This window comes from Streptopelia decaocto, assembly GCF_964273445.1.
Source record: "Streptopelia decaocto genome assembly, chromosome: 26".
NCBI lineage: Eukaryota > Metazoa > Chordata > Aves > Columbiformes > Columbidae > Streptopelia > Streptopelia decaocto.
The window spans coordinates 648895-670774 of NC_138681.1; the positions used below are offsets into that span (position 1 = coordinate 648895).

At 59.2% G+C, this 21880-nt stretch overlaps 2 protein-coding genes across 3 annotated transcripts; one reads left to right on the forward strand and one right to left on the reverse strand.

Annotated features, from left to right (window-relative positions):
• Positions 1-451: 451 nt before the first annotated feature.
• OTUD7B (OTU deubiquitinase 7B) lies at positions 452-19705 on the reverse strand. 2 transcript variants are annotated; one of them, XR_014186075.1, is made up of 13 exons: positions 19576-19705; positions 16645-16741; positions 15638-15805; positions 14758-14973; positions 10687-10788; positions 9859-9986; positions 8522-8634; positions 7989-8116; positions 7300-7449; positions 7019-7133; positions 6111-6195; positions 3506-5457; positions 452-3196 (listed from the first exon to the last, which is right to left on the reverse strand). XR_014186075.1 is itself a non-coding variant. In XM_082073333.1 (12 exons), the coding sequence occupies exons 2-12, from the start codon at positions 16715-16717 to the stop codon at positions 4189-4191; spliced, it is 2547 nt and encodes an 848-aa protein (XP_081929459.1). In that variant the 5' UTR covers positions 16718-16741; positions 19576-19647; the 3' UTR covers positions 452-4188. The 2 variants fall into 2 exon arrangements, 1 of the variants encoding a protein (XP_081929459.1); XM_082073333.1 differs by having other exon boundaries at positions 452-5457; positions 19576-19647.
• On the forward strand, positions 17633-20666 carry LOC309450385 (uncharacterized protein; the record flags this gene model as incomplete). The annotated part of the gene is made up of 3 exons (XM_082073220.1): positions 17633-17638; positions 18356-18877; positions 20462-20666. The coding sequence occupies 3 exons, from the start codon at positions 17633-17635 to the stop codon at positions 20645-20647; spliced, it is 714 nt and encodes a 237-aa protein (XP_081929346.1). The 3' UTR covers positions 20648-20666.
• Between the last annotated feature and the right edge of the window lie 1214 nt (positions 20667-21880).

The following is a 21880-nucleotide window of genomic DNA, read 5'->3' on the forward strand; positions in this document are numbered from 1 at the left end:
CCCCCGGTCCCGGTATCCCAGGGGCAGCAGACAGGCAGGACCCCCCCAAAGAGCGGGGACACCCCTGGGGTGACGGGCAGGGGCTGCGCTGGAGGGGGGGGCACAGACACCCCGAAAGGGACGGGCAGGGCTGGGGGTGCACACAACACCCCAGACACCCCATAATAGACACAGGGTGTGGGATGGGGCTCACACAGCCCCCGGCACCCCAAAAGTGACGCTTTGCCAGCCGGGGGGCGCACAGCCCCGGACAGGGCACCCCCGCCCCCTCTGGGTGCCCCATCCCTCTGGGTCCCCCCATCCCCTCTGTCCCCTCCATCCCTTTGTCCCCCGCCCCTCCGGGCCCCCGTGCCTCGGCCTCTCGGTTTGGGAGGAACCGGTTTGTGCGGTGACTCACGGCCCAGGCACGACCTTCTCCTCCCAGCCCCAAACCCCCCGCGTTCCGCCCCAAACCCCCCCGGGGTGACAAAGGGACACGGGGACCCCGACCCCCAGCCCTGGTGGCCCTGGGGTCACCTGAGCCCCCTGGGGACCCCAAACCCCGGTTGCCAGGGAGCCCAGGCAGTGCTGGGGGGATAAACCCAGCCTAGGCCAGGCTTAGGGGCAGCCAGCAGCACTCAGACACACCCCTGAGCTTCAGACCCATGGGAGGTGCATCCCCTGCAGATCTGGGGGTGCTGGCGGCTGCAGCTTGTGCCCCCATTTCCTCCTGCAGGAAAACCCCCCGGCGCGGCAGCTCGGGGTTTTCAGGTCGGGTTTTGGCTCCGGACGCGGTGAAACCGGCGGCATTTCCTGCGGGGCCGCCGGCCAAGGCCGGGGCAGCGGCTGCGCCCGCGCGGGTCAGCCCGGGACACCCGGAACGGGGAGCAGCAAACCCAAAACGGGGAGCAGCAAACCCCGAAATGGGAGCACCAAACCCCGAAATGGGGAGCACCACACCCCGAAATGGGGAGCAGCAAACCCCGAAATGGGGAGCACCAAACCCCGGAACGGGGAGCACCAAACCCCGAAACGGGAGCACCAAACCCCGGAACGGGAGCACCAAACCCCGGAACGGGGAGCACCAAACCCCAAAACGGGAGCACCAAACCCCGGAACGGGGAGCAGCAAACCCCGAAACGGGAGCACCAAACCCCCAGGGGACGGGGGACAAACCCCAGCGCAGGGAGACCCCCGAGACGGGGTCAGATCCGCCCCAACCCCAATTCCAGAACGGACGTGGCCAATTTTCCTCCTTTTAAACCCGTTTTAGCTTCAGCGTCCAAAATACCCGGCGCCAGCGAGCGGCTGGATTTCCCCTTAGTGCTGCGCAGACCTTCCCTGGGACAGAACCGCCTCCATCTGGGAAAAGGGGCCTCCAAACAGAGTGAATTTGACAAAAATGGGGATGGAGGGGTTTACTTTTTAAATTCAAGTCTGAATTTGGTATTTAAATGGAAAGAAATCTTCCCCAAATGCCGAGAAAGGGAACAACGCGCTGCACAAAAGCCCCGAAACAGGAAACGTCCAGTAATTCGGGGCAAAGAGAATTCGGGGCTGGAATTGGGGGGTGAGGCGGAAAGAAGAGTCGTGGGTGCCGTTTTGGGGTGAGTTAGTGGGGTTTTGGTTTATTGTGGGTGAGGACAGGACGGGGTGCGCCCGCCGGGCCCCCAGCGCCGGCCTGACGCCCGTGAGGATGAAACCAACACTAAAATGATGGGTGTTCTGCAGAGGAGCAGCGCTGGAGTCGATCTGGGCACCGGAATGAAGCATCGCGGGGCTGTGCCCACCAGGCTCCGCCAGCCAAGGGTCAATATTCACAAATTAAAATGCTCAATTCATGGGTTTGCCCTCAAACCCCTCAGCGCGGGGGGGGCCCGGGGGGGCGCCCAACACCACTAAGTGCACTTGGGTCTGAGCTCGGCTCCATCGCCGCCTCAAAATCCCGCCGGGGGATTCGGTGCTTTTCCTCAAAAAAAATGGATTTGGGAAAAGCAGGCGCGGAAAAGGTGGAATTTCCGCCCCATTTAGTGTTCGGGAGCCGGCGGGGAGAGCGGCCCAGTAAATACAACTGGGTTTGAGAGTCGCTTCAAAAAACCAGTTTCACCATAAAGGAACCAAAACTGACCTGAAAAACCAGCAAAATTCAGCGTTTGGAGACAAAGTACGCGGAGGAGCTTTCGGCCTCTGCCTGAAGTTCAATTGTTTGTTTTTGCTTTGGGATGTTTTATGAACCAGTTTGGTGACCCCAGCGGGGCTCCCGATTCACCCATAAGAGCAAAAGCTCATTGTTCCCCCCAGAAAATCCCCTCGGGAGCGGGAGCTGGAGCTGACGGGGAGTTTGAGACCTGAGATGATTCGGAATGTGAGATTATGTGGAATTTGAGCTTATGTGGAATTTGGGATCTGAAATTTGGGATTATTTGAGATTTGGGATCATTTTGACACCAATGGGGAACCTGCCACCACTATTCCCCATTCTTCCCCTTTAAGCCGGTATTCTGCACAATGCTGTCACGTTTTTAAACTTTAAAGCAAAGGATCCTCCCCAAAGCGCAATGAAGCGATTCCGGGCACAACAAACCGCAGAAATGGGTAAAATGAACCGAGCAGCCCCCACATTTCAACAGTTTTTGGATTTTTTTTAAACGTTTCAAGGGAATATTTGGGGTGAAGCTGCCGGGGAACCACCCCCAGGCTGAAATAAACGGGAATGAATGATCACCAGTGGAGGGGAAGACTCACCGTCTGGCGTTTGTGACCTGAAAGCAAAGCCCCGGCTGGAAGGGAAAGCCTTAGGCCAGGCTTAGCTAAGCTCGGCCGTTTAATTCCAACCAAGGAGAACTGAAACTCAAACCATTGCGGGGGGTTTAGAACCCGCGGAGAAGCCGCCGCTGATGGGAATGGGGCTCAAGGGCCCTGCGCAGCCGCCGCCTCTCCAAGGTACCCGGAACTGGGGTTTGGGGCAGAAGGCGCTGGAGCCGAGCCTTGGCGCGCGCTGGGGACGAGGCTCCGGGCGGCTCTGCGGCGCTAAGGGCACTTGTCGCCTCCTCTGCCCGGCCTGGCGCCCTCTCCGCCGGGGCGCTCGTTGCATAGTTGGTGCCTTCTGGACAGTTAAACTCAAAGGAAACGAAAGCCGAGGGAGCGCCGCGAAGCTCTGGCTGCGGGGGGAGGCGCCGGGGCCGCCGCGCTGCGCGGGGTCGGAGCCGCTCGGGAGCTGCGGGTACGGAAAATAGGGGGAAAAAGAAGATTAAAAAGCCAAGATGTGTGCAAACATCGCAGTGCCGAGGTCAAACCTGCGCTGCACCGGCGGGAGGGGCCGCGCCGCCCCGCAGCCGCTGCGCTTTTCCAGGGTTTGCCTCGGCGCTTTCGCTCTTTTTAGCCCTATTATCAAAAAAACAAAAGCTTTTGGATATTCCTCAGCCTAAAGGTCAGTTAAACGTGGCTCAGCAAAATGGAGCCGAGTTAATTCGAGGTAGTACAGGAGTAGCTCAAGTAGAAAAGAGTTATCGCGGGGGGGTTTTACCTCCCAGACGCAACGTTTCCCTCTCTCGACGGTTATTGCTGGCTGGACACACTGACCTTGCGTTTTTTAGTCTCGGTTCTTACTAAGTCGGGTTCAAACAGAACGTTCTCGGGGGGTTTTTTTGCACAGTACGTCTGCAGGAAAAGAAACAACACGCCTGAAAAGCAGCCGAGCAGCGTCCCCACCCCAAGGAAGAACTGAAACGAGTGCTTGAAGAACAAAAGCGGAGCCGGGAAGGGCAGAGCCGCCCACCAAAACCCTCCGTCGCCTCCAGGTCCAGCCGGGCCGCGCTCGGCACCGGCAAAAGAAACAGAAAATAAAAACCGTGTTTAAAAAGCCCAAATCCTCTCCACCCGAGGAGTGTGGTGTCCAGAGTGAGGGGCCGGGGCGTTGCGCTCCGTTCGGGGCGCTGGAAGGACCGGGTGCTGCTCCCTGCTCCGAACGCTTTGGTCTGGTTTAGTGGATCGTTTGCAGGGTTTCTCCCCCGTTTCCACGCTGAGCGCCCCCGCTCGCCCCCTCTCGTCCTCCGGCCCGCCAGCAAAATCCCCTTTGGCTTCTTCTCCGGCCAAACACCCGCTCGCTCCTTCCGGGGAGAGGAGCGCGGAGGGGGCGTTACAAAAAATAACATGTATATTTATATATTATTGCATTCCCCATTCTCCATGGGTCCAAGAGGGGGGCGCTCAGAACCTGTGCACCAGGGCCTCGCGCTCCTTGCGTTTCAGCTCCTCTCTGTAACAGCAGGAGCAGAAATTGCCCGTTTCCGGGTGCCCGTAGAACCCGCAGTTCGGCTGCTTGCACTTGGTCTGCTGCACGCTGGGCAGGAGCCGGGCCGGGCCCCGCTCCGCCGCCCGCTGCTCGGGGGGGTCCCGCAGGCCGTTGCTGTGCGGGGGGAGGCAGGCGGAGCCGTCGCTTTCCGCCGCGCCGGGGGGACGAGCGGCCGTGTCCGTGGGGGAGAACGTCCCCGGGTGGGAAGGGCTGGGCTGGGGGGGATTCGCCCGCGTCTGGGCGCAGTTTCGGGGTAAGGTGGCGTACGGAGGGAGGTTGGCGCACGAGCCGCCCGCCACCTGGCGCCGGCCGTCGGGGTACGCGGGGGGGCGCGGCCCCTCGGCGAGCGCGGAGGGTCTGGGGAAGGTGAACACACCCGAGTACCCCGAGGGAAAAGCTGCGATTTTAGCGCTCAGAGCCAAGTCGGGCGTGTGGATGGTGTAGGCGGCGGGGGGCTGGGGGTACGCGGGGGCCAGCAGCAGCTCCTCGCCCCGGTGGGCGTCCGGCTCCGGCTTTTTGGCCGGGGCGGCGCCGCCCGCAGCCTTTTTCTCGGCTTCCTTTTGCTTCTGCTCGGCCAGGAAGCGCTCCTCGGCGTCCAGCAGGTACCGCTGGATCATCTCCTCCTGGTACTGGTGCCGGTGGCTGGTTTTGAGGTGGCCGGCGAAGATGAACTTGCGCTCGCCCTGCATGGCGGCGCGCAGGATGCTCAGGCTCAGCCGCACGTCGTTGCTGTATTTGTGGGGGTCCGAGGGCTTTTCGGGGGCCGCCTTCCCCGCACAGGTCTTCTCCGCGGGAGCCGCCAAGTCTCCTTGGGACGACTCCTCTTTGCTGCCCTTCCTCGACTTCAAGGAGCCCTTTTTCTTCTTCTCCAAGGTGTCTCCCTGCCCATTGCTCACGCCGCCCTTCAGAGTCTTGCCGTGCATCAACCCGCCCATGTTCTTTTTCAATTTGCTTCCCAAAGTCTTGCCGAAGCTGCCCAGCTTGTTAGCGACCGAGTCCGCGCGTTTCTTGTCCTTGTCCTTGTCCCGGTCCTTCTTGGGCTTGTCGCGGTCCCTGCCGGCCCGGCCGCCGTTGCTGGCCGAGCTGCTGCACACCGACTCCTTGTCCGAGTCGCCCGACTCCGCGGCCGAGCGAGCGTCGTCGCCCGCCGAGGCCGTGGGAGACTCCGGCTGCGCCAGCGGCGCCTGCGGGGTGAGAGAACACAAACGTCAGCGCGGGGAGGCGCTCAGATCAGGGTTTCGGGCTGAAGGTGACACAGATTTGCTCGGAGAAGGGACGGGGCAGCGCTGACCGCACTGCGGGACGCGGCCTCGGGGCTGGAAACGCCTCAGGCCGTAATTGTCCTAACTTGCTGAGATTTCAAGGGAAAAACTAAGAAATCATAGAATCGTTAAGGTTGGAAAAGATCTTTAAGATCATCAAGTCCAACCGTAAAACAGATTCCCAAACCTTCAACTTGCTGCCAGTTCGCGCCATTCTGCTGCTTCAGTCTTTGCTAAGATACTAAAACAGTCAGGGAAAGACTTTTTGGGTTGGTTTGTTTGAAGATTGGGATTCTAAAATGTAAAATCAACACATTAAAAACTCCTCTTTGAAAATGGAGTTGGCTTTGAAATATTTGAACCAAAAACGACCAGTTGTGTCATTTTACTAATAACTTGTGTTCCTTCCGCAGGAATTCGCTTAGAGCTTAGAGCGATTCTTGTGAGAAGAAAAAGGACAAAACCAGTGAGGGAGCAAATAACGGTATAAGGGGGAGATGCAGCCAGGCGAGGATTAAATAATTAAGGGAGGTTTAAATAATTAAAGGAAAAAGGAACACTCGTGGTCTCTTTACCTGCGTGTCACAAGGCAACGTGATCCACTTCACATTCATGTAGCTGTGCAGCAAGTGCAGCTTCGCTTCCAGCGACAGCGTCACGCTGCAATTGGGAACAGAGCAGTTCGGCTCTAACTCGAGTAACTGAGATTCTCTCCTCTGTATTTAAATTATCTTTATATCAAAGCACATTTCAACATGACAGGTAAAACCGCATGGGGACGGCAGCGATACAAAGGGGACGTTTGCGTAGCTGTCCAAGCCTTGTAATTCAAACCCCAATGAGTGAAGAAGGTTCCTGAATGCCAAAAAAAACGAGCTGGCTATGAATGAAAATGAACTCGACAAATAATCTTCCTTGTACTAACAAAAATGGGATGAGCTCCCAAACGATTCTCCCCTCCACAGAAACAACTGCAGAGAAGATACGGATGTTTTCTCAAACATTTCCACTTGTCAAAATAGAGGAAAAAACCATGATTTCTCCTAAAACCCAGGGCCGGAGCCGTTTCTGCCGGCTGCAGCCCCTCACAGTGACACATGGTGGTGGGACCCGCCTGGAATTTTAAGGCTTTAGTACTCAGTAAGAAGAAACTCGCTGCTCCCAACCAAAGATAAGGTGTCTGCCCGCACCGTCCCCAGCACCGGGACCCACACTCAGAGATACTGATGATATTTGAGCGAGGAATGGGAAAAACCCCCATGTGTGGTGAACATGGCGAGCGATGCGCCGTCGCTCCTTGTTTCTGAGCTACACCCAGTCTGGAGCCTCAGGATTCGGAGCAAACGCCTTTCTAACCTTGTGGGAACGAACCTCATGAAACGTCCCGATCATCCCAAAACGCCTGGAAATGGGGGAGTCGGGAGAGAACGAAACGAGAGCACAAGGCGCTGGTGCCCGAGTGCGTTCCTGGGGTGGCACCCACCTGGCCAGCCTGACGTTGTCGCCGTCGTCCCTGCCCCAGTGCCAGTCCCTGCCCGGGTCCACGGCGAAGTGCACGGGCAGCAGCTTGTGCTCCGAGTCCGTCAGCGGGATCACGGCTGCGCGGGACACAAAACACGCTTTTAGCACCCAAAAGCGGCACGTTGGAGGGCGAGCGGCCACCCCGTCTAATCGCAAACGCTGGGGAACAAGGGGAACCCCGAGTCCCCCCCCGCGGGGCTGCTCTCGATATTCTAGGGGTTTAAACCCTCCTGTAGCACCTGCCTTGGTCCTTGGCGGGTTCCTTCTGCTCCATGGACACGAGCGCAGAGAAGTGCGCCTGGTCGTACGCCAGCACCAGGGGCGAGCGGTGGCATTTGCTGGCCGGGACCTCCAGGGGCAGATAAATCCCCCCGAAGGGAATGGGGGCGAAAGCTGGAACGAAAGCAGGGCGGTGCGTTAGGGTTTGTTAACAGGTTAAAGACTCAAGAGCTGTTCATACTGAAACTGCTCCAGAACGAGCCGTTTGCTTCATTTGAGGTTTCACCTGCAATTATCTGTCAGCTCGAGAGACACTAAACAAACCAACCCACAACCCAAAATAGACACGTATTTGACAGCAGGAGGAACGCGGCTGCAAAATGAACCTGCTTTTTCTATAAAAAAACCTCCTCTTTACTCCCCCGCAAGACAACCCCACGTTCGCACGCAGAACGACAGTAACTGATGAATGGTTTCTGACGGGAAATGAAGCCTGCGAGCGGAAAACACGACACAGGAGCAGGATCTCCCAGCTCTGCACACACCGCGGGGGCAGAGGGGTGAAAAAACAACAACAAAATGCACGGACACTCTTAGAAACAGCAAAAAGTTCAGAGCGCGACACTGAGCTGCGTCCCGGCCCCCACGCTCAGCTCTCCAATTAGCGACCCGGCTTAACTGAGCAAAAAAGCTGCATGAAAGCAGATTGTCACCTTCTCCCCCCGAGTCGCGCAGCATCGTGTCGGCCACCACCACGATGGGTCTCTTGAGCACGTGGGCGAGGACGAAGACGTGGAACTCCTCCAGGCTCTCGTACACCGGCTCTTCCGAGCTCTCCACGCTGCGCCAAGACAGACACACATTTACACCCCTGGCGTATTTAATTGTTGATTTTAACATGGGAAAAAGTATTTAGAGACAGCTGTGGAGGGGTGGGTCATGTTACCGGTTTGATCTTGGATCTGATTTAGGATTTGAAGGTGAAGATCCAAGAAATAAAATGTCCTAAGACAAGGTTTGTAACCGGGAAACTGGCACTTCTGGGAGCGTTTTATCTAAAGAGCCTCAAAAATAGCGTTTAGTTGGGATGTCTGCGGCGATAAAGCGTCCGCAAAACACAGAGCAAGTGCTGCAGAAACCCCAACTTTGGCTTAGGACCCTCGTGTTGGAGCTGTGCGCCGAGGGAGGATACTGGCTGTGGTTTGTGTCCAGAGTCACCGTTATCCCTGGTACCCCCTGCACGTACCCGGCGCAGGCGCCGCCGCTGGGGCCGCAGTGCACGCGGGGCTCGCTGGACGCCAGCTTGATCAGCTCGTTCCACTCCTTCTGCCACTCGTCCTCCGTGTAAACCAGCCCAGACTGCAAAACACAGCACATCAGCCCAAACCCGGACTGTGAAAACACACCGGATCAGCCCAAACCCGGAGCTGAAAAAGCGGCAGGAGCTGCATTTATTGAAGGAAGGGAAGAAATATCTTAAAAAAGCCATAGGATTGTGCAAAACCAGCCCAGTGGAGCCTGCTGGATTCCGGTGCCAAGCTGGGGGGGCGAGGGGAAGGGCAGCGGCCTCACCCTCCTCCTGCTCCATCCAAACAGCACCCAAAATCCTCAAAAAGAGGAAAAGAAAAGCCTTCCGAAGCGACCGACGGCAGGAGGGGATTAATTAACGTCTCTGCTCCTGGTTACTCCTCGCTGATCTAAAGCCCGTGAAGCAAAAGCACCGGAGAATATCGCAACCCGGAGCGGTTGTGAAACTCCCGCAACACCCGTCCCCTGGGCTGCGTCTTTCAGCTGCTCCCGAGGCCGAGCTGCACGCCCTGCGCTCCCGCAGCACCCGCAGCGGCGCCCGCGCCCCGCGCCTGCCGCCAAAATCCCGCCGCTGGCGCCCAGCACCGCCAGCGGTTCCTCTGCCCGCAGCATTTTATATCCTTTTTAAGACCTGCAGCTCAGGTACTTCACTGACGGCCAATTCCGCAGCCGGCGGTTTAAAGAGACGCATAAACCAGGCTTTTAAGAGCAACAAAACCCCCGATTATTCATTAACTACTCTGCTTCAAACAGGGAAACGCCCATTTTTTTTGCAAACTGTCGGGATGGGAAAACCTCTGTGCCCCTCCGCAAACAGAGGGGAAGCGGAGAGTGAACGGCAAAACACGAGTTGACCCTGTTCGCAAAACCCAGAAACTGCCCCTCCAAACGGCACCACGGCTCGCGGGGCCGCAGCTTCGAAAAGCCCTGAACGTGCTGAGATTTTGGACTTTGCTCCCCGCCTGCCATTGATCTTTATCGCTGAAGCCCCAGCGTCGCTTTTCTCTTTAAAGAGAAGGTCCAGTTTGGCCGTCGCATCCCGCTGGATCTTAACGCACCAAGGTGACGTTTGTTTTCCATCAACATGGACACAAAACAGTTCGAAAAGAAGAATTTTCCTACCTCCCAATAAAGAGCATTTTGCCAGGGATTCAGATGGAAGGACACGTCCCACGGCCAGGCAGGGAGCTGCCCAAACCCAGCACGTTCTCCCGCCAGCCGCGTCTCCCGGCGCGGGGCTCTAGAGACGCTCCCCGGCGCTGGGGCGGCTCCTACCTCCTTGTTCTGCTGCGTCTGCTGCCAGCGCCAGCGGCGCTTCAGGGCCTCCCGCTCGGCGCCCTTGTCCATCAGCGTGTGCAGGGCCTTGCGCAGCATGAGGTCTCGGTCGTGGAACCCCCACATACCTGCAGCGCAGAGAAAGAGCAGCGGAGGGTGAGGAGCAGCCGGCGGCGCCCCGGCCACCCGGCCCCTCCAGAACCAGGGGACGCGGGAACAGGCAGGAAAAGGACCATTTCTCAATTTAAACACCAAGATGTGGGGTTTAAAACCCGCGTTTTCCACCCGTGGGGAGTTTTTGGGCAGCTCAGCGGAGGTGCTGCCGCCTCTAACGCATCTCACAGACGCAGCAAAACATTTGTTGGCCAAAATCCCACCGGCATCTGATGGGAAAACGAGCCGGGGCTAAACGAGCCGGCGGCTTCGCCACGTCCGCAACGCGAACCGTGACGGAAACGCACAAACCATCCGGTTTTAGAGCCTGGAAACCTCTGAAAACTTACTACGATGGATTCAAACCTGCGTCTTGAAACTTGGCCGTGCCAGAGGAGGGAAGGGCCGGCTCGCTGTTTCGCGTTGCCTCCAGAAATACAGGGAAAGTTGCCAAATAGACGGGAAAAGGTATTTTTGAAGGATGTGAGCTGTTGGCAGCCCTTCCTTCAACCCGTTCCTCTCCCGTGGAGCCGCAGCATCGCAAACGGGTGGGAAACGGTGCGGAATGGGTGGGAAAGGGTCGGTTCCGCACCCAAACCCCGGGAGGCGGCCGCGCGCGGGGCGCGGTGCCCAGGCCGGGCGCAGGAGGTGGCTCTCGGTGACTGAGGCGCTTACCCAGCGAGGCGGCGTGGAGCAGGCAGTTCCCATCGCCCGTGGTGGCCAGCGGGAGAAGCCTCTGGCAACTGGGATCCACGTTCGCCCACCAGTTCAGACGACCTGGGGGAACAATTGCAGTGAACACGGAGCCTGAGGATGCGGCTCCAGAAACGCTGTGGAGCGTGGAAAGCGGCTTAATTTGCAGGGGGACACCCGAAGAGATGAGCGGGTACAGACACCCCGCGGCTGGAAGGGGGGTGATAACAAGACGATAATAAAGTAAAACCAAAAGGGAGATGGGGATGCAAGGAAGCGGCCAGCCTGAAATTAAGGTCACACACATTTTGAATTCATTAGGAGCCAGCCCAGAACTCTCCTCTCATCCATTTCTGCCCCCATCTACTTATTTAAAAACCCCCAAAGCCCTGAGGCTGAAAACAGCCCCTGCAGTGCCCGGCACAAACGGTGCCCAGCGGCACAAACGGTGCCCAGGGTCACAAACGGTGCCCAGGGTCACAAACGGTGCCCAGCGGCACAAACGGTGCCCAGCGGCACAAACGGTGCCCAGCGGCACAAACGGTGCCCAGGGTCTTTTCCAGCCAACAGCTGCTGTTCTCCTTTCCTCTTACAAGCACACCGCTCCTATTTCCAGCACCTCCCGCAGTCCTTTCCTTCCTGGTTTAGGTACAACCCTCAGGACCTTTCGCCGACCCCAGCACTGAAAATGCAAACTGACGGCGCTCAGCGCTATTTAAAAATAGCAGCTTTTTGGTAATACAAGGCACTTGTGGTAACTCAAGTGGAGAGCGGCTAAAAATAGAAGTGAGGAAGAAATAACGCCCACGCCCAGCGGAGCGGGAGGCCCAGCGCCCATTGAGGGACCACGCGGGCAGGATCGGGACTTTGAGCTCCCGGCCGCTCCGCCGCTCCTCGCGCGCCAGGCGCTGCCTCTCCCTCGGCCGCCGCCTGTTCTCCGCCTGTTTTCCGGCCAGTAGACGCTTCTGGGGCTTCCAAAAATCACAGTTTAAATCGCTCTTGCAGAAAAGAATCGGCCTTTTCCCAGGATTTGTAATGAACTCGCTCCTGAGGACGGACCCTGGCGCTCAGACACGGGGTTTCTTGAAATTGCTCACGCAGCCTCAGCAACAGCAGCTGGAAAGGGGCTAAACGTGGGAGAACTTGTGTTTTTCAGCACAGATGAACACAGGAAAAGCCCAAAACGCGGCGCTAAGGGCAGCGCCAGGCGGGCGAGTTCCCGGCGGGGAGAGGAGCCCGCGGGAGCTGAACAGCGTCCCGTGGCAGCGGGGACAATGGGCCCGCTGGCAACGCCGCCTGTTGTCACCAAGGCAGCTCCTGGCACGGCCCGGCCGCAGCACGAGCCAGGTGGCCCGGGGCCAGCAGAGCAAACCCAGCAGCAAAACAGCTCCTGACAAACACACAGCGCTTCTGGAGGGGGTTTTTAACCCATTTCCATGTCATTCCTGCAGAATTCGCTGCTCTTTCCGACGGGCGGGAGGTGTTTGCGTCTCCGGTCGGCGCTGGGGAGGGTTTGTGACGTTCGGGGCACGATTCGGAGGAGACACACCTCGGGCAGGCATTTCTGTTTCTATTTGCGGCGCCGAGTCACCCGCGCGGCTTCCCGGTTACGCAAGAGGGGCCGTCCCGAAGCCACCGCGGTCCCCAGGCCTCCTCCCGGTGCTCCCAAAGGCCCAGGGCCCTCAGAAGTGCTCAGAACGACGTGGTTCTCTGCGCGTGGTTGTCAGGAGCGAGCTCGAGGAGGAAGATAACGGGATTTAAGAGCAGGAGGGATCTTCTCTTGGTCCAGGGACCAGGTCAGTGACGTCCACCGGCACCACAGCTCTTACCGGTCCCAGTTTTGCCGCACAGCTGGTTTTGCTAGAGAAACCAGTGGAGATCGGGAACCTGCACCCAAAGGCGGATGTTTGGTAAAAATCCCGTCGTTTCCTTCCAACAGGAGCCGTGTCCACGGGCCGGGGCAGCTGGAGGGAGCAGACGGAGCCCTGGCCCGCAGAGCAGGGCTGGCTCATGGAAGCGAAGGCTCCCCTAAGGCTACCGGCGCTGTCACCAGGCGGCCGCCCTCGCTGCGTGACGAAGGGACAACACGACAGATCCAGCACCCGCCTCCGCAGACCCCGGGCAGAGCGGCATCCCCGCCGAAGAGAGCTCGTTCCGCGTCTCCAGAATGAGATCATTCACCTGGAGCCTCCTTATCTAATCTGGAGCCCATCTCTGGCGAAAAGCAACACCTGCAGAGAACGGTTTTGTTCCTGGCAGCAGCAAGCGCTTGTTCGAGGGCGGTGACACATCGGTAGCTGCTTCCTCACGCTTTGGGAAGGGTGGGACTCCAATGGACGCTTTTGAAGACTTAAGTCTTCAAAAGGGATGTTTAGAAAGCTCAATCGCTTAACGCTAACGCTGTCCCGTGTGCCGGGCAGCGCCCCCAGCACGCGGATGAGACGGCACGGCCGCGCCGGCCCCTCGGCCCGAACCTGTGCTGAAACGCAGCAATTCCATACCCCAGGTGCGGATCGGGGCGCTTTATCGCCCCCTCGGCCCGAACCTGGGCTGAAACGCAGCAATTCAATACCCCAGGTGCGGATCGGGGTGTTTTATCGCCCCCTCGGCCCGAATCTGGGCTGAAACGCAGCAATTCGACACCCCAGGTGCGCATCGGGGCGTTTCATCTGCGCGAGACGCGGCGGCTTCGCCGCGGCCCGACGGCAGCGCCGCGGTAACGCGATCGCTCGGATCGAGTGCTCATTCCAAACCATCAGACAAGCGCTCAGCTCCAGAACCTACTTATTACGGGGACACTTGAGCATGAGAGAGCGAAAATTTGATGTTAAGAATATACGTTATTCCTGAATAAATGGTTTTCTAGGTATGCGCATCCATGACAGAAGCAAAGGAGGGGTGACACCCTGCCTGCTGTCCCTCTGTCCCCAACCATAAGCTGTCCCAGGAACATGTATTGTTTTCTCTCCCGCTAAGTCTTATTTACAGATCACTTAGCAACTATTGAGGAGGAAAACAGCGCGTTGGAAAACAATCCACCTGCTCTCGTGAGGTGGTTCCTCCCCAGGCAAACAAAGCCAGCCAACGAGCTTTCCCGCAGGGAACCAGCTCAGAAACCGCATCATCGACCTGAAGTGTTTGTAATCACTTCTAATATTTGTCACTGGCGATGAGCTACTGGTTGTGTTACGCGGGAATCGCCTCTTCCCCTTCCCTGACGGGACACAAGAAGCTCAGGGGGTGAGATAATGCAACTTAACTTTTGGCGTGTCACCCGCAGCAGCACGAGCGACAACAACAGCCACAGCTTCACAGAACCACAGAAGGGTTTGGGTTGGAAGGGACCTCGAAGATCGTGTCGTCCAGCTGGGCACCCGGGAGAACAAACCGCGGGTCCTGGGGGCGGTTTGGGCCACCAGCTCGGGCTCAAAATGGCGCCAGAATCACCTCAGGGCTCAACATGGCGGCCCCGGGGGCGGCGGGATCACCTCAGCACAAAAAACAGCGGCGCTGGGGCACCAAAATCACCCCAAAACACAAAATGGTGGCCCCAGGGGGGCCAAGATCACCTCAGGGCTCAAAATGGCAGCACCAGGGCAGCAAAATCACCTCAGGGCTCAAAATGGCGCCAGAATCACCTCAGGGCTCAACATGGCGGCCAGAGGGGTGGTGGGATCACCTCATGACAAGAAAGAGCTTGAGGAGCTGGAGCGAGTTCAGAGAAGGGAACAGAGCTGGGGAAGGGGCTGGAGAAGGAGGTTCAGATTGGAAATTAAGAACAATTTATTCCCCAAAGGGCTGTGGGCGTTGGAACAGGCTGCCCAGGGCAGCGCTGGAGTCGCGATCCTGGAGGGGCTGAAATACACAGAGATGAGGTTCTCAGGGACATGTTTAGTGCCAGGGTGGTTTATGGTTGAGCTCCATGATCTTGAAGGGCTTTTCCAAACGAAACGATTCCATGATTCCAGCAGACCCGTGTCCTCACCGCACCCCGGCTCCTCCGCGGCGCCATTCCCGCCGGCGCCGCCGCCAAACGCGCCACCGGAAACTCACCAGCCTGCTCGAGCGCCACCAGCATGGACTGCTCGATGAGGTCCCGCTCGATGAAGCTGCGGAACTCCTCGCTGTAGACGGTGAGGTCGGGCAGCTGGAAGGTGCAGACGGGCGTCTCCAGCAGGTGCTCGCTGCCGCCGTTGCTGGAGACGTGCGAGCGGGCCAGCGACACGATGGCGGAGCTGGCGTGGGAGATGCCGCGCGACAGGCGCTTTTCTGAGGAACAACCGAGACGACAAAAGAAACCTGAGTAAGTGCAGAAGGGATACACGTATTTCTAATTATTAGCCTGTATTTCATAGAACTATCGAACTCCTGGTTTAGGAGGCAGCAACCTCTAAAGATCAACCAACCCTGTAACCATAGGATCCCAGTTTAAGCAGACCCTGTAACCACAGGGTCTTTGCACTTGGCAATCCTTCCCTATCCTTAAAATTGCCACGGATTTACAACATATTCTTTTAAAATAGGTAACTGAGAAACACGCGAATGTCGCTCAGCATTGCTTCAAAGACAGCTTGAGTTAGAATAGGTGTGGAACATGTTAACGGGTGTCAAGAGTTGTCATGAATACGCAATGTTTCTGTCAATATAACACATGTATGACCAACTGGTTGCTGGCTGAGCTACAGAGGGACACCCCAGTGCTGATTAAAAAACGCTACTTTTAAAACTTTAAAACATGTTTTTAAGAGTCCGTTACTTGGCTGATTTTACAGCGCCAGCGCACTTCGCAGGGGCCGTTATTGAACCGCCGCCTCCAGCGTTTCTTTTGGGTTGCGAGCAGCTGGATGGCTGCGGCGCGTCAATGTTTCAGGCGGCAGAACGGCTCAATGGACGCTCCCGTTCTGGCGGTTTGGCTGCGGGGATGGGCACGCACCCTGCACGGCGTCATCCTGGCGCTGCAGCGGCGCCCGCCCCGCGCCCGGCGCCTCCTGCTCCGGCGCCCGGCAGCCGCGCGGCTCCCCGGGGCGCGCGGGCCGCCCCCCCGGGCCCTGCCGCAGCTGCTCGAAGTCGCTCAGCGCCGCGCTCAGGTCCCAGTTCTTGCCTGGACGGGAGAAGAGACGGAGAGCGTGAAGGAAGAACCCGCGTCGGCCTCCCCACCGTCTACACGTTTATCACCAAAGAGGGTGTTTGAGATCCCGACTCGGGACGACGAACCGAAAGCACAAACCGCACGGACTCGCCGCGGTAAAAATTAACTAAAATTTATAAAAAAATAGTAAAAATTAAAGGGTGAAGCTGTGAACGCAGCAAAAACGCAGGATTTCCAAAAAGGGAAAAGCCGCAAATCGGCCAGGTGGAGGAAACTGCCCAAAGATATGGATTTTAGCATCAATTTTGGTTGAATTCAAGAGCATCCCAAGCAGATCCTGGAGGAGCAGCAACAAAAACGGCCTGAATTACAGAAGAAAAAGGGATGATAAGGTCCCCTTACAGCAGCCGAGGCTGTGGAGCAGCGGCCTCCGCTCCGTGAACGGGGCTTTGTGGGGATGCTCTGCTAGGAACATCGATGAAACAGCAATTTCTATCGACCAAGCAGCAATTTCTATTTCTATTTCTGCATAATCAAAATGTCTATTGCCGTAATCAAACTTTCTACCGGCGTAATCAAACCGCCTCCACGAGCCGGATGATACATCCCACTAAAAGCCCGGTTTTGCCTATAGAATGACCCCATATCGCTCTCAAAGCACAGGCAGCCTTTGCTCCTTTTCCAAGGCAGCGCTGCCAGAAATGGGAACTCAATGGGAATAATCCTGCATGTTTGTGCTCCGGGTTCATTAAACCCCCTTGAAATCCAGGGCGGAGGAGCCGCGGGGGACCCTCCAGGGCTGGTTTAGCGTCGCCCCCGCGGTCGCGTGACCCGTCCCGCGGTTCCGGTACCTTCCAGCAGGTCCCTGGCCAGGCCCGGCTCGGCCCCCGTGGAGCGCACGAAGTCGGACAGCACGATGTCCATGCTCGGGGTCCTCCCGGCGTCAGCCTGGGGACGGAACACGGGGAAACGGTTAAAAACGCAGATATAAAACAACTGAGCACCGGGACGGCCGGGGAATGTCAACCAGCAGGTGAGCCCGTGCTCCCGCGGGAGAAAATCAACGTACCCCTTGAAATCCACTGTGCTTTGGGGTTGTTGTTTAGCTCATCGATAACTGGGGTGAGAAATTAAGAAAACAGCAATTTTGCTGCAGAAACCGCCCGTGCAGGTGAGTCTGAACGTGAAGTTTTAGGGTTCGGAAAGGTGTGTGTGCTCCAAAAATGCCGACTGTCCGCATTCCGGGAAGCGCCGAGCGGAGCCCAGAGCGGCCGCAGGGACAGACGGACGCACCCGGCCAGGGGTCACAGCAGTGAGGCCACCGGGACACGGGGACAGACGGACACACCAGCCAGGGGTCCCAGCAGCGAGGCCACCGGGACACGGGGACAGACGGACACACCGGCCAGGGGTCCCAGCAGCGAGGCCCCCAGCGCCCGGACGCCCGAAGGGCTGAGCTGAGCCCCACCGGTGGGACGGGGAGGATTCGGGTTTTGTGGAGGAAGGAGGCGGATCAATCATATTGGGGGAAATCACGGAAATAAGAGCGGGCGCATTTGCTCGTGGGCAGCGGCAAAGAGACAGGGAATATCTTGAATATTCACCCGCAAAAGAGCAATATTATTACGTATGATATGTATTACATTATTATAAATGTTCTATATAATACTATATATATATACACTATACTATATGGAGTTTTCCCAGCAGGACGTTGCGTGGTCACCTTGGCTTTGCGAAGCTGCACCCGTGGGCAGCAGAACCCACACTTATCGAGCTCCTGAGGCAAAAACGCTCCTGAAAATGGATCATTGGCAGATTTCACGTCTAACGCGCAAGATGCCGGTGCCGGCCCCGCGCTAATTAACGAGGCTAATCAGCACAAAGCCGCCGCGCTGAACTGCCCTGACCTAATACTGCTACGGCAGGCGCTAAGCCGCCAGCAGGCGCCGGGACGGGGCGCAAAGAATAAAGAACAGAATATAAACTAATCAAACTGCAATCCCACCCCCGGATCGCCGTGAGTGCGCGGGAACGGAGCCGCAAAACCACCCAAAATCGCCCAAAAGCTGGAAAAGTCGCGGCGGGTTCATTAAATCCGGAGCCGCACCGGTGTCGGCATCACTCCTATTCACCGGCTCCGTTTTGGGGAGAGATTCGTGCTTTTCTGGATCAATCACAAACCCCCAATCGCTGCTTCGAAACGATCCTGCGGGCAAAACAGCAGCACAAACCTGGCGGGGGTTATGGGAAAAAAAGCAGCAGGTTGTGACTCCCCATAATTATATTAAGTATATAACGATCTGAATTGGGTTCCGTCCCGTCCCAGGCGCTGCGGGGCACGTGTCTCACACAAACACGGCTCCCTCAGCGCAAAGAAATTCCGTTTCAGACAAAAAACCCTAAACCAAAGAATTAAAGCTCTAGGAAGCCCCCAGTCCTGGTCGCCACGAGCATCTGCTGCACGACTCGGGTTAAAACCCGGTTTAAAATCCCTGTCGCCGGTGTGGATTTGCACGTTTCACGCCTCCGGTCACCAGCGTCCCCACGTTCCCCTTCCAGACGCATCGAACGGAGAAGCTCAAGCAGCGAAACAGCCCATTTCTCCCCAAAACGACTCGGTTCTCCTGGCGACGCCGGGTGCGGAGGCGCGACCCGCACACGCGCTGGCGGGGCCGCCAGGGCTTTTATTGGCATTTTAAACACCGCGAAGAAAAGAAGCGCCCAGAAAAGCATCCGCGGTGCGCCGGGCTCCGAGCGGCGTGCGGAGCGGCCGCGCTCTCCACGCGGGACGTGCGGAACGGGAGCGACAACGCGGAGCGCGACCGGGAGCGGCTGGTCTCCGGGCTGGAACCGCGCGCGGGGGCGGCCACAAGAAACGGGACGTTGGCAGCGATGCAGAATTCCGGCGAGTTTGGCTTTTCCGACAGTAACGTCTTTATTGGGTGTGCGACTCCAAGGCGAAGTGCCCCCGCGAGCAGTCGGCGCGGCGCGGGCGGCACCGCGGGGTCTCGGCCCGTCCGCAGGGCGAGCGCGCTGGCTGCGGGTCCCGTTACCGCGGAGCCGGCGGCGGATGCTGGAGCCGTGAGTCACCGCTGCCTCCGCGCCCACGGGGAAGCGCCGGGACCCACGCGGGAACCTGTCACCTCGGCGCCGAGAAACCCTTTTCCTCCCGAACAACGCGGGCTGAACTCCGAGGGTGTTTTCGAGCTCGGGTCACAAGCGCGGCCCGAGCCCCGGGGTCCCGGCGTGAAACGGGCCCCAAAGAAACGGCGAAACCCTCGGCACGACGGAGCTTTTGCGGGGGAGTAGCCGGAGTCTTCTGGGGGGGAAAGTGACCGGATCCCGGTTATTTGGCCCCAAAGCGGCACAGGCGAGAGCGTCTGAACACTCCACAGCCCCGCCCGTCCGCGCCCGTTCCTGAGCCCGGCTCAGCTGCCGCTCGGCTCGGCCGCTCAGAGCCGCCCCCTCCCCTCCCCTCCCCTCCCCGCGGATTCGGTCGAGCCTGAATTGTTAAGCCGGACTCGGCGCCACGCGAAGCCGCCGCGGCTCCGGTTGGGCGGCAGAAGGGCCGGGCCGGGCTGGGGCCGGCGGAGCCGCCGCCCAACGGGAACCCCCGGCCCGCGGGCTGGGGCGGCAGCGGGACCCCCGGGCCCCGAACCCGGACCCGGCAGCGCCGCGACCCCGCGGGACCCGAGGCCGCCGCCGCCTCCGCCCCAGGCCCCGGTCCCGCCGGAAAACTTTCCCGCTGGCGCCGGCGGCGCGGGCGGGCGGTGCCGTACCTGTGCGCGGCTCCATGGCGCTGCGGCCCGGCCGGGGCTCCCGGAGCGGCGGGACGGACGGACGGACGGACGGGGTGCGGGGGAACCGCGGAGCCGCCGCCGCCGCCCGGAACGTTGCGCCGCCCCCGTTCCCGCCCGGAACGCTTTGGCGGGCGCACGCGGCCGCCCCGCCCCGCCCCGCCGGGCTCAGCCAATGGCAGCGCAGGGGCGGCCCCGCCCCGCTCCCCGGCGGCAGAACGGCGCATGCGTGATGGGAGGGGGGGAGGGGGGGGGAGGAGGAGAGCGCCCCCGCGCGGCCGGGCCGTGGCGGCACAAAGGGCGCGAACCCGCGAGGGTCTGAACGTCCCGAGTGGGGCCTGTTTATGAATATATAAAGAGTGAGTGTCAGGAGATGGAGCCATCGGTGACAACCAGGGACAGGACAAGGGGCAATGGGTGCAAACTGCAGCACAGGAGGTTCCACTGGGAGATGAGAAGCAGCTTGTTGGGGTGAGGGTGGCAGAGCCTGGCCCAGGCTGCCCAGGGAGGGTGTGGAGTCTCCTTCTCTGCAGACATTCCAACCCCTGGACACCTTCCTGTGGAACCTCAGCTGGGTGTTCCTGCTCCGGGGGGTGCGCTGGGTGGGCGCGGGCGCCCGTGGTGCCGGGACGGGCTGGTGGGTCCCGCAGAACCGGCCGGGGGTTTGTCCTCCCGCACACCTGGGTTCGCTCGCGGTGCCGGGGCCGGGGCTGGGGCGGCCGGGACGGGTCTGGGGCGGCGGGGACGGGGCCGGGGCCGGGGCGGCGGGGCCGGGGCTGGGGCAGTGGGGGACGGGGCCGGGGCGCCGGGCCCGTCATGCGCGGGGTTCAGCTGACCCGGCGCTGAATCGCGGCCTTTGTTCCCGCAGCGGCCGGCGCTGTTTACATCGCGCACAAAAGGATTGTTTGTCGTGGGGGGCAGAGAAACGTCCCGTGAAGAAAGAACAGGCTGTGCCGTGGAGTCCCGGCCCCCGGGCTGTTTTGTCCCCAGCGCCGGCTCCGTGTTGTCCTCCTCTGAGCTCCTCGCCTTGGCCGCTTCTGGGAAGCAGCGATAAAGGCCAATTTTGCCTCTTTTCTGCAGTTCTAGTTTAAAGTGTTTCCACGGGTGGGAGAAACCGCTTTGGGAATGGTCGTCAGTAACCGTGGTGCTGCCCTCGTGTCCCGAACCGCGTGCTGGGGACGGCGATGGGGACAGCGATGGGGGCGGCGATGGGGACAGTGCTGGGGACGGCGATGGGGACGGCGATGGGGACGGCGATGGGGACAGCGATGGGGACGGTGATGGGGACGGCGATGGGGACGGTGATGGGGACAGTGCTGGGGACGGCGATGGGGACGGCGATGGAGACAGCGATGGGGACAGCGATGGGGACAGCGATGGGGACAGCGATGGCCAGTCCAAGCGCTGCCCCAGTGCTGCCACCAAACCGTGTCCCTGAGAACCTGCTGGGATCACAGACGCCAAGTCTGGACTCACGCTCCAGAATCATTTGCAGAGAAGATTCTAAAGGCTGTGGTGGCGGGTGATAAAAGAGCTTTTCCTGCCTTAAAACTCACTCGACGTCTCAAAAATAAACCCCTTACGGTGGCCAATTAACTCCCCATAACCGACATGTAGACGCGGCTTCCAAAGGACCTTTGCTTGTCAATCGGCTTTATTCATCAGTGCTAAACGGAAGCGCAATATGATGAATGCGAAGTCAACAATTGCCGTAAGGAGGAGCGATCCCTGGGCGAGGAGCGTCCCGAGACGCGGGAGCCGCTTAATTAGAAGTGAAAGGCGGGATTTAATCGCGTATCGCCTGCTATAAATAGGGGTGGCGGCGCGGGGCCCTTTGAGCCGCTAATCCCGACCCCGTTCTCGCCGCGGTAACGGGGCCGAGGGTCGGGCGCCCCCGAGCGGAGCCGCTGCTCCTGGGGACAATTACCCCGCTCTCAGTAAAACTGTCACCTTCTGGTACTTTGAACCTGGAAACAGATTGTTTTGATTTGCCACAAGCATAAATATATAAATGGGTGTGAATTTGGGTGCGATGGAAGAGACGGGGACGGTGCGAAAAGGGGACGAAGAGCTCCCAGAATACGGGGTTTGCGCACCCAGAGAACCGTGGGGTTGGGGGAAGCGCTGCGTTTCCAGCCACCGTCCCGGGTTCTGGGGCCTTTTCGCTCCTCGGCGACGGGGTCGATCGGCTCCGGGTTCCCCTTCCCCCTCCCGAGCTCCGGCCTTAGAGCCGGGTTCGAACGCCTCCCGCCCTCCCGCCTTCTCCCCAGAGATCCAGCGTTTGTTT